General features: G+C 29.1%; 1 protein-coding gene across 1 annotated transcript in view; it reads right to left on the bottom strand.

The window, feature by feature from the left end:
- The window catches only part of LOC118180474 (G kinase-anchoring protein 1-like), a 73,386-nt gene that overhangs the window by 34,546 nt on the left and 25,945 nt on the right, over window positions 1–12,895 (bottom strand). Inside the window, exons 3-4 of the mRNA XM_035349563.2 lie at window positions 11,262–11,339; window positions 995–1,160 (exon numbers count right to left, since the gene is read on the bottom strand). Coding sequence (XP_035205454.1) covers window positions 995–1,160; window positions 11,262–11,339 — 244 coding nt within the window. The remainder of the gene's footprint in view (window positions 1–994; window positions 1,161–11,261; window positions 11,340–12,895) is intronic.

Here is a 12,895-nt window from a genome sequence, read left to right as displayed (position 1 = left end):
TGATATTAAAATACAAGCTATTAATACCTAGCTTTCATCTATTAAGTTTTTTAAGTGACTGAAGCTTTTTGTAGAAATATCTTCACAGAAGAATGGGCTTTGTGAAGCATAGATGGATAAAAGAGTTACCAGTTTGATACACATCTAAATGACAGATAAAATTATTATCAAATTTTGCACATGATTTTCTTGCACTTAAAAACATCTTTTCACATAACTTCAAGAGCAACTCTATGGTTTTGAAAAAATAATTTGGAAGGTTTCTTTCATAACAGTTCATTCCCTGCCATCATCATCATTACATCTCCTTCCACAAACGTCACATAATAACCCCTTGGAACTAAATCTGGGTTGTAAGATGAGGGCTCTTCAGGATCCTTAAATCCCCACTGGTGGTTTTGAATTGCTGAAAAAAGTCAGGCTAACCCTCTTGCAGAGACTCTGTTCATGGAGAATGAATAAAACAGTTGTTTTAGATAGATCCAATCTTACTCCTGTCTCCTTATCTCATATAATATTTTCTTTTGGATACAAGTAAAATGGCTTGATGTCAGTTCTTCCACAGGTTAACTTCAAATGAACTTCATTTACAGAGTCCCAGTTTCATCAGTTTTTTATGACACTGTTTTTGTTTTACAGTTCTTTCATGGTAAAATAGGAAGGAGATAAATCAGCATATATACAATCCAAACATTATTTTACATCTTTAAGATTAAGAACCATCTTCAGTCAAAAATTCAATCACAAAATGATACCCAGTTTTAAACATTTCAGAACAAAGTACATATCATTTAATTCAATGAAAATAGAAAAAAGGAATGCATATGATTTCTCTAATAAAACTTCATATTTATTGGCTTAGTACAGCCACTGCAACAATTTTTTACATCCTTGGCTGAAAATTTTTGGATTTACTTGTATCTATCAAGTAATTAAAACTTCATTATCATATTTATAAAAAGTTTAAACATGAAAGAAATAAAGTTTTAATTACCAGCATTTCCTTTTTGATAGGAACCAGAATCTATCTGAGATGGGTGTAAACTTTGAAATTCATTTAAACTCATAGTGCCTTTGTCTTTCTTTTGATTATTCTTCTTTTTCTTTTTCTGACCATTTTGTTTACCTAATTCTGTTTCCTTCTGAAGTGCATCATAAACCTAAATTAAAATAGTAACAATAATAAGTTCCTGATTGAGAAGAGGAGAAAATTATTTTTACTACTTCAAACTGCACCTTAGTTCAAAGATTTAGTTCTTAGTTTATTACGAAATGAGAAAGCGTTACAATAAAAAAAAATTTTAATTAGCTGATCTTCCATTCATGACTCATGGTTAACAATGTACCCTGCAAACATATAATGATATTACAGTCTGACAACTTTAAAATTTATATGCATATTTTGATTCACACAATTATCAACAGATTTTATACATATTCAATTTTAATACATAATCCTAAACAGAGATTTATTTTGGTTTCATTTAAAATAAGTATTTAAACTTCTACAGAATGAGATGACAAAATTTCTCATAAAAAATTCAGCACAATTGGTTCTTGCAATTGACTGAATCCGTGGACTATTTTTTCCAACATATTCAGTTAAGCTGGCTTTTGAATGAGTGAAGTTGATAAGAAGCCTTTTACAATCCATTTAGTAGTAGCATAATAAAAGAGTTATTTACAAGGTACAAGGTAAAAATTCATTACTTTATTATAGCAAATAAATAAAATACCCTGCAAACATATAATGATATTACAGTCTGACAACTTTAAAATTTATATGCATATTTTGATTCACACAATTATCAACAGATTTTATACATATTCAATTTTAATACATAATCCTAAACAGAGATTTATTTTGGTTTCATTTAAAATAAGTATTTAAACTTCTACAGAATGAGATGACAAAATTTCTCATAAAAAATTCAGCACGATTGGTTCTTGCAATTGACTGAATCCGTGGACTATTTTTTCCAACATATTCAGTTAAGCTGGCTTTTGAATGAGTGAAGTTGATAAGAAGCCTTTTACAATACATTTAGTAGCATAATAAAAGAGTTATTTACAAGGTACAAGGTAAAAATTCATTACTTTATTATAGCAAATAAATAAAATACCCTGCAAACATATAATGATATTACAGTCTGACAACTTTAAAATTTATATGCATATTTTGATTCACACAATTATCAACAGATTTTATACATATTCAATTTTAATACATAATCCTAAACAGAGATTTATTTTGGTTTCATTTAAAATAAGTATTTAAACTTCTACAGAATGAGATGACAAAATTTCTCATAAAAAATTCAGCACGATTGGTTCTTGCAATTGACTGAATCCGTGGACTATTTTTTCCAACATATTCAGTTAAGCTGGCTTTTGAATGAGTGAAGTTGATAAGAAGCCTTTTACAATACATTTAGTAGCATAATAAAAGAGTTATTTACAAGGTACAAGGTAAAAATTCATTACTTTATTATAGCAAATAAATAAATAAAATCTTCCCTTGAATGTGATTCTTGTAAAGTGTAAAAAGACACACTCCTACATTTGCTTCCATTTACTGATATAATAAAATTATACAACAACTTATAAGCATACTATTCTTTTAGCACTTTTTAATATATATATATAACTACACATCAAATAATATAAATTCCTGAAGAAATAAAGGATTTTCATATATACAGTGTAGCCTCAATTTACAAATCAACCGAAAAAAATTACTCTGGTGATAAACGGTGCGTTCTGAGTTAAGAACACTTTAATCAGTGCCAAATGATTTTTGAAGGTGTTTTTAGGTAGTCTCCAACACGGAATTAATACTCCAGAACTTCTGGATACGTTATTTTAACATTTTCATTGCAAAATTCTCCTTAAAAAAACTAGCCACAAGACATGACCATACATTTGGCCCGGATGAAATGATAGCCAGATTCTGTTGCAGGCAGAGACTTTTAGGGCTTTGGCACTAAAGACTTTTTTTTTGCCTATGGTCCTGGATCTGTACGCAAAACCATGGGCTTTAAAGATAATAACAAAGAAGTGGAGGAGTTACCAAAAGATTATGAAAATGAGCTCAAAAGTGAAGGAAATAAACAATTTCAGATGCAGCAACAAAAGGCAATTGTGGAGAAATGCCTTCAGAGAAAGAGGAAGGAAGCTAACATGGTCTTAGTTTTTTTTTTTTTTTTTTAAATCTGTAAAATTTCAATAAAACGGAATAAGGTACAATCTGATAAAACAGTAGCAAATTACAGCATTAGCATTTTCAACGACAATGCCATGTCTTACTTAAAATATTTTAAAACACAGATAGCAGCAAACCATACTGATCAAGTTTAGAATAAAACAGAGGCTCAGCGAGTCTCAAGCAGAGTCCATGGTGATAAAAAAAGTTTCGTCTTTCGTTTCGTTATTGCTCTCCACTTCTGCTCTCCTATACGCAAGTACAGTAAAATTAAATTTTCAGTCATTTTACCTATTGAATATCAAGTTTATAAATTTTTATCTTGGAGTTAATGCTTTCCTTTTGTTTTGTCTTATGAACTTTAGCACAAATTGCTATTGTAAAGTTTAAATAAGCAATCATCTAGAATCCAAGAGCAGATTAATCAATTTAATATTAATTTTTAAGGAAAAAGACAGTTTTGGTTTAGAGACATTTCAGGCAAAAAAAACTTAGGTTTCATTGTTCAAAGATGGATACAATAAGTTATGATTAATTGGACTTCGCTAAGCATTAAGAAATTATTCAAGAAATGCTACTGAATAGTTATATGTCAATATTTCCTTAATAACTTTAAAATAATAAAATCTCATAAGAAGTTAAAATTCTTTTCTTAGAACTCTGTGTATAATTATGAGAATGTCACCTAGAAATAATAAGCATATATAATTAAATATATAAAACAAACAACATGATTAATTCATGCCACACTCTAACCACAAATACTTTTGGTGTTTAATTCACAATATAACTGCTGATTTTCAAAAATGGCTATTGAGGCAGTATTTCACGTGATGTGTCAGAAATTCGCATATCAGTTTTATCCCAGTCAATTATTATCTTATAATGCCATGCAGCTAAAGTAATAATGAAGTTCTGATAATTTGTTCCAGTCATATTCTAAGTGACCAAAGAGATTTTCATCATTTTCTCAGAAAATATGTCGATACCAAGCAGAAAATCTTCCCTTCCTTTAAGCGGAGGACTGGATTAAAACTACAGGTCTTAAGCACTTGAAATAATTTGGTGCCTCCACATATATTTACATCAGTATTTTCCCTATTCTTTCATACTCGACTTATTTAACTGCACCATACATTTCATGGTAATTGGCAATATGAAATTTTTGTGTCCCCTTTCTTTGATGTCCCTTTTCTTTGATGCCCTAAGCATTAGCTTACTTTGTTTAATTCAGCTCTGCTTAAGCAGATAGCCACTGCGCTTAACAATAAATATTAACAGATTAAATAATGTAAAGCAATTCAATGATTTTACTATCAGATTCCTTTGACTCACAGATACCAAATGGCGGACTATAACACTTGAATTACAACAAAGTTAACCAAATTTTTAACAATAATAGTAATAAATATTACATATCAATATCATCAAGCTAACTATTTAAACAAATTTCTTTAACAAAAGTAGAAAATTTAAAAAGTAGTAAAACAGCAGAACCCAGGGTTAGTAGACACTTGTTTACATGAAAATTAAGGACTCTTAAGGATTTTAAAGGACTATCAAAGAAAAAAAAATTAAGGGCCTATCAGAAATTAAGAACTGAATAAAATAAAACAATTATCTACAAAACTAACTTCTCTCTTGCAATATCATTTTAAGAAAAAACAGAAGTACGTATGACGCACTATTATTAAACCCAATCTATACTTAAATGCACAATAAGTTTTAGAATGAAACCGACTCCCTAAAAGTTATCAAGTAATAACATTAAATTAGGAATATAATTTCTTAAAACATGTATAAGTGTATTTTAGACTTAACCCATTAGCCTCTGGTGTTACGTTGATGCAACGGTCAAAATAAATGAGTATATAAATATAACTACCTAAGATATTTTATACTAGCAGATGATTTTGTGTAGGGAATATTATGAAGATTATTTCTGTAAAAAAATATTTACCTTCAACAATCATTTTGTTTACAATAATTAGTCTCATACTTTAAGCAAAATTTTCGACCGGGTATTTATGCTGAAAATATAGAATCTCCATCTTTATGAGTGATCTATTTTTAGTCAAGGTCACCGTTTATCAGAACATTACATCAGTCAGATGTTTATATATATGTTGGGAAAGAAGGAAAAACAGGTGTTGCGCTGACGCAACGTCAGCAGGAAACGGGCAGTCAATATCCTTTTTTACTCATTCCTTTCAATGTTCTGGTTGTTTAAAAATGCCTAGAATGAGGTATCTTACATTAGAAGAAGCCCTTCAAAGATTTTTTGATGAAGAAGCGAATGATGATAATGTTAATAATGAGCAGAATGAAACTGATATTGTTGTTGTTCCCCCAGAAATTGCAGAAGCTAGTGACGAAGAAGAAAAGAATGGCAATGTTTTAAATAATGATAATGATATTTTACCAAATGATACTGCTGGGGAAGTTGAAATTCACGTATGAAGTAAGTTTCAGCCTTCTAAAAGCAGTTATAGTCATACTAAAAAGTTTAAAAAGCAGAAGACTGAAATCTTGAAGTGGATAAAAAAGGAACTGTTAGTTATGTCTCAGTAAGAACATGAAGAAAGAGATAGAAGAGAAATTATAAAAGACAAAATACACGGTAAAACTAGTGCACAGATTTTCGATTTTCTTTTTGGTTTAGACATTTACTGTCTTCTCGTTGAACAGACAAATATATATGCTCAGAAAAAAAAAAAAAAAAAAAAAAAACCAGAATTTATTGCATCTGAAGCCTATATGAGAAGATTTATTGGCACATTATTGCTTACAGTATACCATTCTTTACCTCAAGAAAAAATGTATTGGTCTTTTGATAAGGACATTTCTGTTCCTGTTGTACGAGAATCGATATCACGTTTGCAATACAGGAATATGAAGCAGAATTTGCATTTGACAATACTGATAAATTATATGAGGTGAGACCGTATCTAAACTTACTAAATATTACCACTTTTTACTACTGGAAATATAAAGTCTCTTTTAGATTTCAGACGCGAGGATGCATTATTCCTTTTGCAAACTCCTACTGAGAGTGTAGAATTAGCCAGAAATAGATCAGCAACAGAAAGACCTAGTAAATTCAGCATTCAAAAACCATTGCATGGAGATGCATACATTTTATTGTAAAGTCCGTTGATAACAAAAGACTTTGTTGTAAAGAGTACTATAGCCAGACTGTTTATAGATGCAAATTATGTAATGTAGCTTTACACCATGATTGTAATCAAGCTTTTCATGCTTGAATCTTTCAAAGAAATACAATGTATATTTTAATATTAAATGAATTACAAGTAAAGTGATTTGTAGATTTATAAAACGTTATACAGCTAAAAAGTAATCCTGCGCTCCACTCAAAAGAAACATCACACGAGTACAATCCTACTCACTAAACATCCATAGTCTTATTCCGCTGACGTTGAGCGAATGCAACACTCGCTTTTCCACAGGTAAGAGCATTTTTTTTCTTATTTTCAATGTAAATTTATGTTATAAATGCTTAATTTAATATTTGTTATTATTTTCATGAGAAAAGAAACATTCCTTGTAGTTTGGGCAGTTAATGGGTTAAAACAGTGATACACATTTTAAAGATTTACGTGATCATTATTTAATTTTTTTAATAGTTATTCAAAAGTACTATTAAAATCACAATGTAAGATAATTTTTCAGTTTAAAATAACAGATTAGCAAACACAATTTATTTCTTTGGCTTCAGAAAAATGTACTAGAATAACTATACAATGAAACATACAAAACATTTATGTTTTTTAAATCCAAAATTTTTTCTGATATTTTAGTATTTAATTTATTTATGTCTATTTTCTTTTTTTTTTTTTTTTTTAACTACTTTTCTAAGTTCATTTGCTCTGATAAACAAATCAATGTTCCAGTTGGTCTCTACTTCATCTGTTAAAGCCATCTGCTTCTTTATTAAAACTTTCAATATCCCTTTGAAGAAAATTTTTCTTCTGCTTCATATAATCAATTTCTTCCTCAACAATTTTTCTTTTCTTTGAATTTTCAGATTTAGTTTTAAAGATTTCTGTAGTATTTAGAACATGAAAAAGCTGCTGCTGATCTCATTTCTTTATTAATTTTGATATTAAGAATTCCTCTAGAAAATTTTATGTAAATACTATCAAATATTGCACCTTGAAAAATGTATGATGAGTCTCTTAAATTTTCAGTTTCAATTGCTTTATTTACAGAAAAGCCTCTTTCCACCAAGGTTTATCCATTTGACAAGATAAAAATAATTTTTACAGTTTTGCCCCCTTTGAATAGTGAAAATAAGGAGTGAGAAATGCGTCAGTAGAAAGATTATGGGGATCAAAAGTAGAAAATGCACGTGTAATTTTGTTTTAATTATTTTGTCCAAAAACTCCCAAAACTGCAGAAGAATTTCATCACAATCATCTTGTAAAACACATTTATTCCATACTAAAACCATTAGAGCTATTTTCATTTTGTTTCTAAGCCTTTTTCTGGATTTTTAGCCATTATTCACGGGTCTATACAAAATGCATTTCGAATAAGAGAAATTTATTGAACATTTGGCCATTGTTACCATTGTTAACATGCAGTGTTGAACCATTGTTAACATGCATTGCTGACCTTGTTTCTATGCAAAATTTTCAGCCAATGAAATGTGCTTCTTGCATCATCTTTTATTAACTGATCAGCAATGAATCTTAAATAGACTTTACTCTAACATTATTACAATTTAGGTTTCTAAAAGTAAATTTACAAAGATTTTCTGCTTCAATCATCTTTCCATATTCAGGCTTTAGAATTTAAAGTGTTGAAGACAATCATTTACAAGTTTTAAGATATCTTCAGCCAAAAAAAAAAAAAAAAAAAAAAAGAATTAGTGGTTGATCTCTTTGAGAATGTTCAAGGACAGGCAATAGCATTTTCGACACAGAGAGAATAAAGTTTAATTTTAATAAGAAATGTTTTATCTTTAGTTGCCTCTACAACATATGAGAATGATTTTGATGATTTTTTTTTTTAAACTGTCCTCCTTCAACTTTTTTAATGTATTACAGAAAGTCATTCTAAACTTCAATAGTTCTTTCAATTGCTGGAAATTTTGACACCACTGGTAAAAGCAGAACTTCACAGGAAGCTTTTTAAAATCAGATATATTTTTAAAATCCTCACATTTTGAATGTTATATTTCTGTAGCAGGTCCTGCGACAATAATTCATAAAATTTCCAATTTCCTGCAGCACCATCCATTGATATTTATAAGAGTTTTGACAAGTACAGGTTTTCAATACATTCATAAAATTTCAATAAAATAATTTCACTCATTGTATGTTTTATAATTGCCCAAGTCAGGTACCGAGTTCTGACGTTATTTTCTTGTATCTCACATAATACCTATTTATTGTTTTTTTATTTGTCAGATTAAGAGTCTCATAAAACAGTAACGTAAAAAACTCAGCTTCTTTACAGTGTTTTAGTAACAAAGTTTTAAAATAAGGGTCAATACTAAAATAACACTTTTTTTTTTTTTTTCCAGTTCTATGAAACTGTTTTGCAATGGAACTGTCCGGGAACATTTTAATGAAAAACGGCCCAATGATCATCACACAATTTATAAGAAAATTGGCTTCTTATGCACTTATTAGTCCATAATATTTCTGCATCTATAACTTCAGATTTCAAAATAAATGAATTAATGCTATTATTTTCTACACTTATTAATGTTGGATTAGCAATTAGATCTTTTTCTGAAGGAGATGGTTCTTGTGGCTTGATAAAATTCATGATACTATAAGAGGAACATTTGCAGTTGAGAAGAAAGCAATGTTTTGCACCTATAAATGACTTGCATGGCATTAGTAAAGTTAAATATTTTATTTATATATATATAAAATAAGCAATGTATATTTTCAGTTAAACTTCTGCTCAATAACTTTAGCAATTGATGAAAGCTAATTCTGTTGTCTACCAAATTAAAGAAAATTAGTTTAAATTAGTTGTTTTCAACTTCAAAAATTGATTACTAAATATCATATTAACTGGTGTAGTTTATTTCTGTTTATTTATTTTATTTCTTCCTCTTAACTTTCTGCAATATTAACAGCTATATGTAGCTAACAATTTAGAGGAAAAAATACAGTATATATTAGAATCAGTTTTATACAGATGTAACTACCAATGCCACTAAAAAATATGCATGTATTTTTGTGTTTACATATTGAGAAATTTTAACAGTTTATAACAAATCAGTAATAATTTAAAAATAAGTGATAAAATAGCTTGATATCAACATATATTTTATGCATTCTCGTTATATATTAAAGCTTAAAAAAAGTCTTATATTGAGAAAAAGTACAGCATTATGAAATATTCAGGCAAGCATTTCCATACAGATTTTGTCATACATAAGCATTGCCAAAATTTTGATAATGATACTATTATATTGGCAATATTTTAAATGTGTATTCCACGTGTAGCAACCATGCCACTTGCCGGGCATTTTATTTTTGATTTATTAATCTTCTGTTTTGTTTATTGCTTCCTTGCCTTTTTGATAGTGAATTTTTATTCAGGAACTGCCTTTAATTTCCAGTAATAAATAAGAGAAATTAATTTAAAATTAATTTAAATAGAAAGTGATCAAAAATGCTCTCTATGTATAACGTGCTAAACTACGTAGAAAGTGATCAAAATTAATTTATGACTTAATTCAAACAGACAGAGAAACCATGCTAAAAAAACACATAAAGACAAATAAAATGATAAAATGAATTTTATCTTTCATGCGAATTTTCAGCGCTGACTCTCCCATTCCAGAAAGATCAATTTTTTCCCACATAAATAGCAGATTTAGCTTTTAAGAGGATTATTATTCATTAATATCCAGTCTTTATAATCAGCTTCATGAAGTCATAATTTATTGAAAGGGCACTTTCCAGGCGTCTCAAACTAAGCATTTACTGCAAAGCTAATTAAACATTGTTCAAATAGTAATATCCTTCAAATTTTGCTAGAATCTTTTATAGTACATAAACTATAGTCTGACTTAAAAACTGCCTCATCAGCCAAACACTAGTTCTTTTTCTTTCATTATTTGATGCAGAACTTTTTTCCAAAAGAATGCTTTAGGTTGTCTGCACTGTTCCTATTGGCACCGGAGCAAATGTTGCCTCCTCCCAAATTTAGACTGTTCTGATTTTGAAAAATATTTTCAGAATCCCTCCCCTTTTCTCTCATCATCTTTTCTGTCCCCTGAAAAACTTCTGATAACTTCACTGATAACATGGAGATTTTCCTGTCCTTTATGACACTACAACCTCCTTGAAGGTCATGCTTTCATTAAAATCTTATAAACTTGTTGCTAACATTTATTTAAAAAAATTGGGTGAACAGCCATTCGGACACTCCAAGATTTTCATGTTGTTTTTCATTATTTGCAAAGCCAATTTGCCAATGTTGTGCAATTTTCGCCAAATGTGCCACTTAGAATGGTAGTCACTGGGACTTAAAAGAAATGTCCAACAAGCAAAATTAAGGTCTGTTTATACATTTTGAACAAAATTAAGGACTTTTAAGAATAAAAAAAATCATTAAACAAAAAAAAAAAAAAAAAAAAAAAAATTAAGGACTGTACGAAACTTTCAACCTCATTAACCTGATGTAACCAAAATATGAAATCACTATTTGTAACATATATGCATATCTAAACAAATACTATCAATAGAAAATACAAAATCCAAAGCAATTCTTCAATTACCCCTTATATTCTGAGAATTTACATAGTAAATTTAGGCTAATACTGAGAAAATTGCATGACAAGTTATTCAATTTACTTGAAAATTCACCACTGGGAAAAAATATTTAGGTCCCAATTTTAAAAACTGATATTTTAAAATATTTCTTCACAAATCATTTAATATTTATTATTCTTCAAATAAATATTAAGATATAAAAAAATCTTAATATTCATACATTAATAATAAAGCATAATATTTTAAAACATTACATAAATAATATTCATAACAATAGATAGATTATACTTAATTACATCTTTCTTTTCTTCATAATCAATTTTACTTAGGAGTAAAGCTTCTTGCAGATCTTGTTCATATGCTTCTGAAACAAACTGAAGGAAAAAAAATTAAATTTCATGATATAGCAACAAATGAAATAAAAGGTTTCTTAAAATTTACATTTTAAGTTATAAATTATGTCCAAGAAATATTTTTATTGTAATTATTTTGTTACATCTATTTAATTTATTGCTAGAAAACATCAATACTATAAATCCAAATACTCTTTATTTTGTTTTCATAAGAATTTTTTAAGCAGTTTTAATTTAACATCGTTCCCCCTGATTCCCTTGGGAGGGGAGTAGAGTTTTTTAAAACTTAGTTTTGTACTTACTTATCTTATCATCGACCACGAAACTGTTGCCAAGGGATGTGCTTTAGCAACAATTATGGGTGAGCATGATGTACCAACACACTTAAAACATTTGTGCTTTCCCTTGATGTAACTTCAGCTGATTCTTAATAAGCCCCATTTTGTTTTTATGAACAAGGCTATAAATTAACTGTTATTGCTGTATTTTTTCCCTCATATTAAAAAAGCATTTACCTACCAATTAGAAAAAGCATTGGTTGCAATTTCAAGAAACTGAATGTCTTTGCAAAAGCCCAGGCCAAGAGGGTGTGTCAGCAGACGTCAGACAAATAGATGACAGTTTAGTAGATAGTCCAAGTCAACTAATAGAGCTTGTAGAGAACTAAGAATACTCCAACCAAGTGTATGGCATGTTTTAAGACAGCGTTTGCCATGTAAGTCTTACTGCTTACAGCCTATGCAGGCTTTTAGTAAGAATGACAAAAAAAAGTGTATTGAATTTTATGGTGATATGCTAAAAATGATGAAGGATGACACATTTAACCTATGCTTAATTCTTAGCAATGAAGCTACATTCCATCTTAGTGGCAAAGTGAATTTAGACATTTGCATTACAAATGTTTTAGCAAGCCCTATAAATATTTTTTTTGTAAATATAATATTGTGAATATTGTTCGTAATTCTATTTAGTTGAAATAATTCTTCTAAGCCATTTAAAAGAGATTCTATTAAACTATCAGAAGAACTGTCGAAAGGTTTAATGCAATCGTATAAACCGTTGAAAAGTTGCTGTTCAACCGATTAACATTCCATGTATATTATTTACTGGGTGATTATATAAATGAACATCTGAATTCGAAGCTTGCGCAGTTTGGCTAGCTGCCAAATTTGAACAAAAAACTGTGCAATTAACTGAGATTCCAGCAGTTTTTCAAGTAATTTAGTAAAGATAGCATTTGAAAAGACTGACTTCATGTTTGAAATTGAATCAATCAATGACTGATATAAATAATATTGCTTACATTAAACGTAAATGTAATGCACTGTCAATCAAAGAACGCACTGTGAATCTTAACATTGTTCTGCCCTATCTACTTACTTCAACTGCCTTCAGTAAGTGAATTTGCATTGCTGTGAACTCCTGTTCGGAAGCCTCTGAATTGAGGAGAAATCATCGTAGAAATGCTGAATTTGTGCTTATTTTGTTTGTGAATATCTGCTCTACAAGAAGATACCAGAAGTTTGGATAAATAATTTAGAAAATATCAAATGCAACGTGCTACAATGCTAATCGTG

This window comes from Stegodyphus dumicola, chromosome 4, assembly GCF_044657685.1.
Source record: "Stegodyphus dumicola isolate Sdum_Otavi_A_Nest chromosome 4, ASM4465768v1".
In the NCBI taxonomy this organism is placed as follows: Eukaryota; Metazoa; Arthropoda; class Arachnida; order Araneae; family Eresidae; genus Stegodyphus; species Stegodyphus dumicola.
Note: the sequence above shows the minus strand (reverse complement) of the source record. Positions and strands in the feature narration are given on the sequence as shown.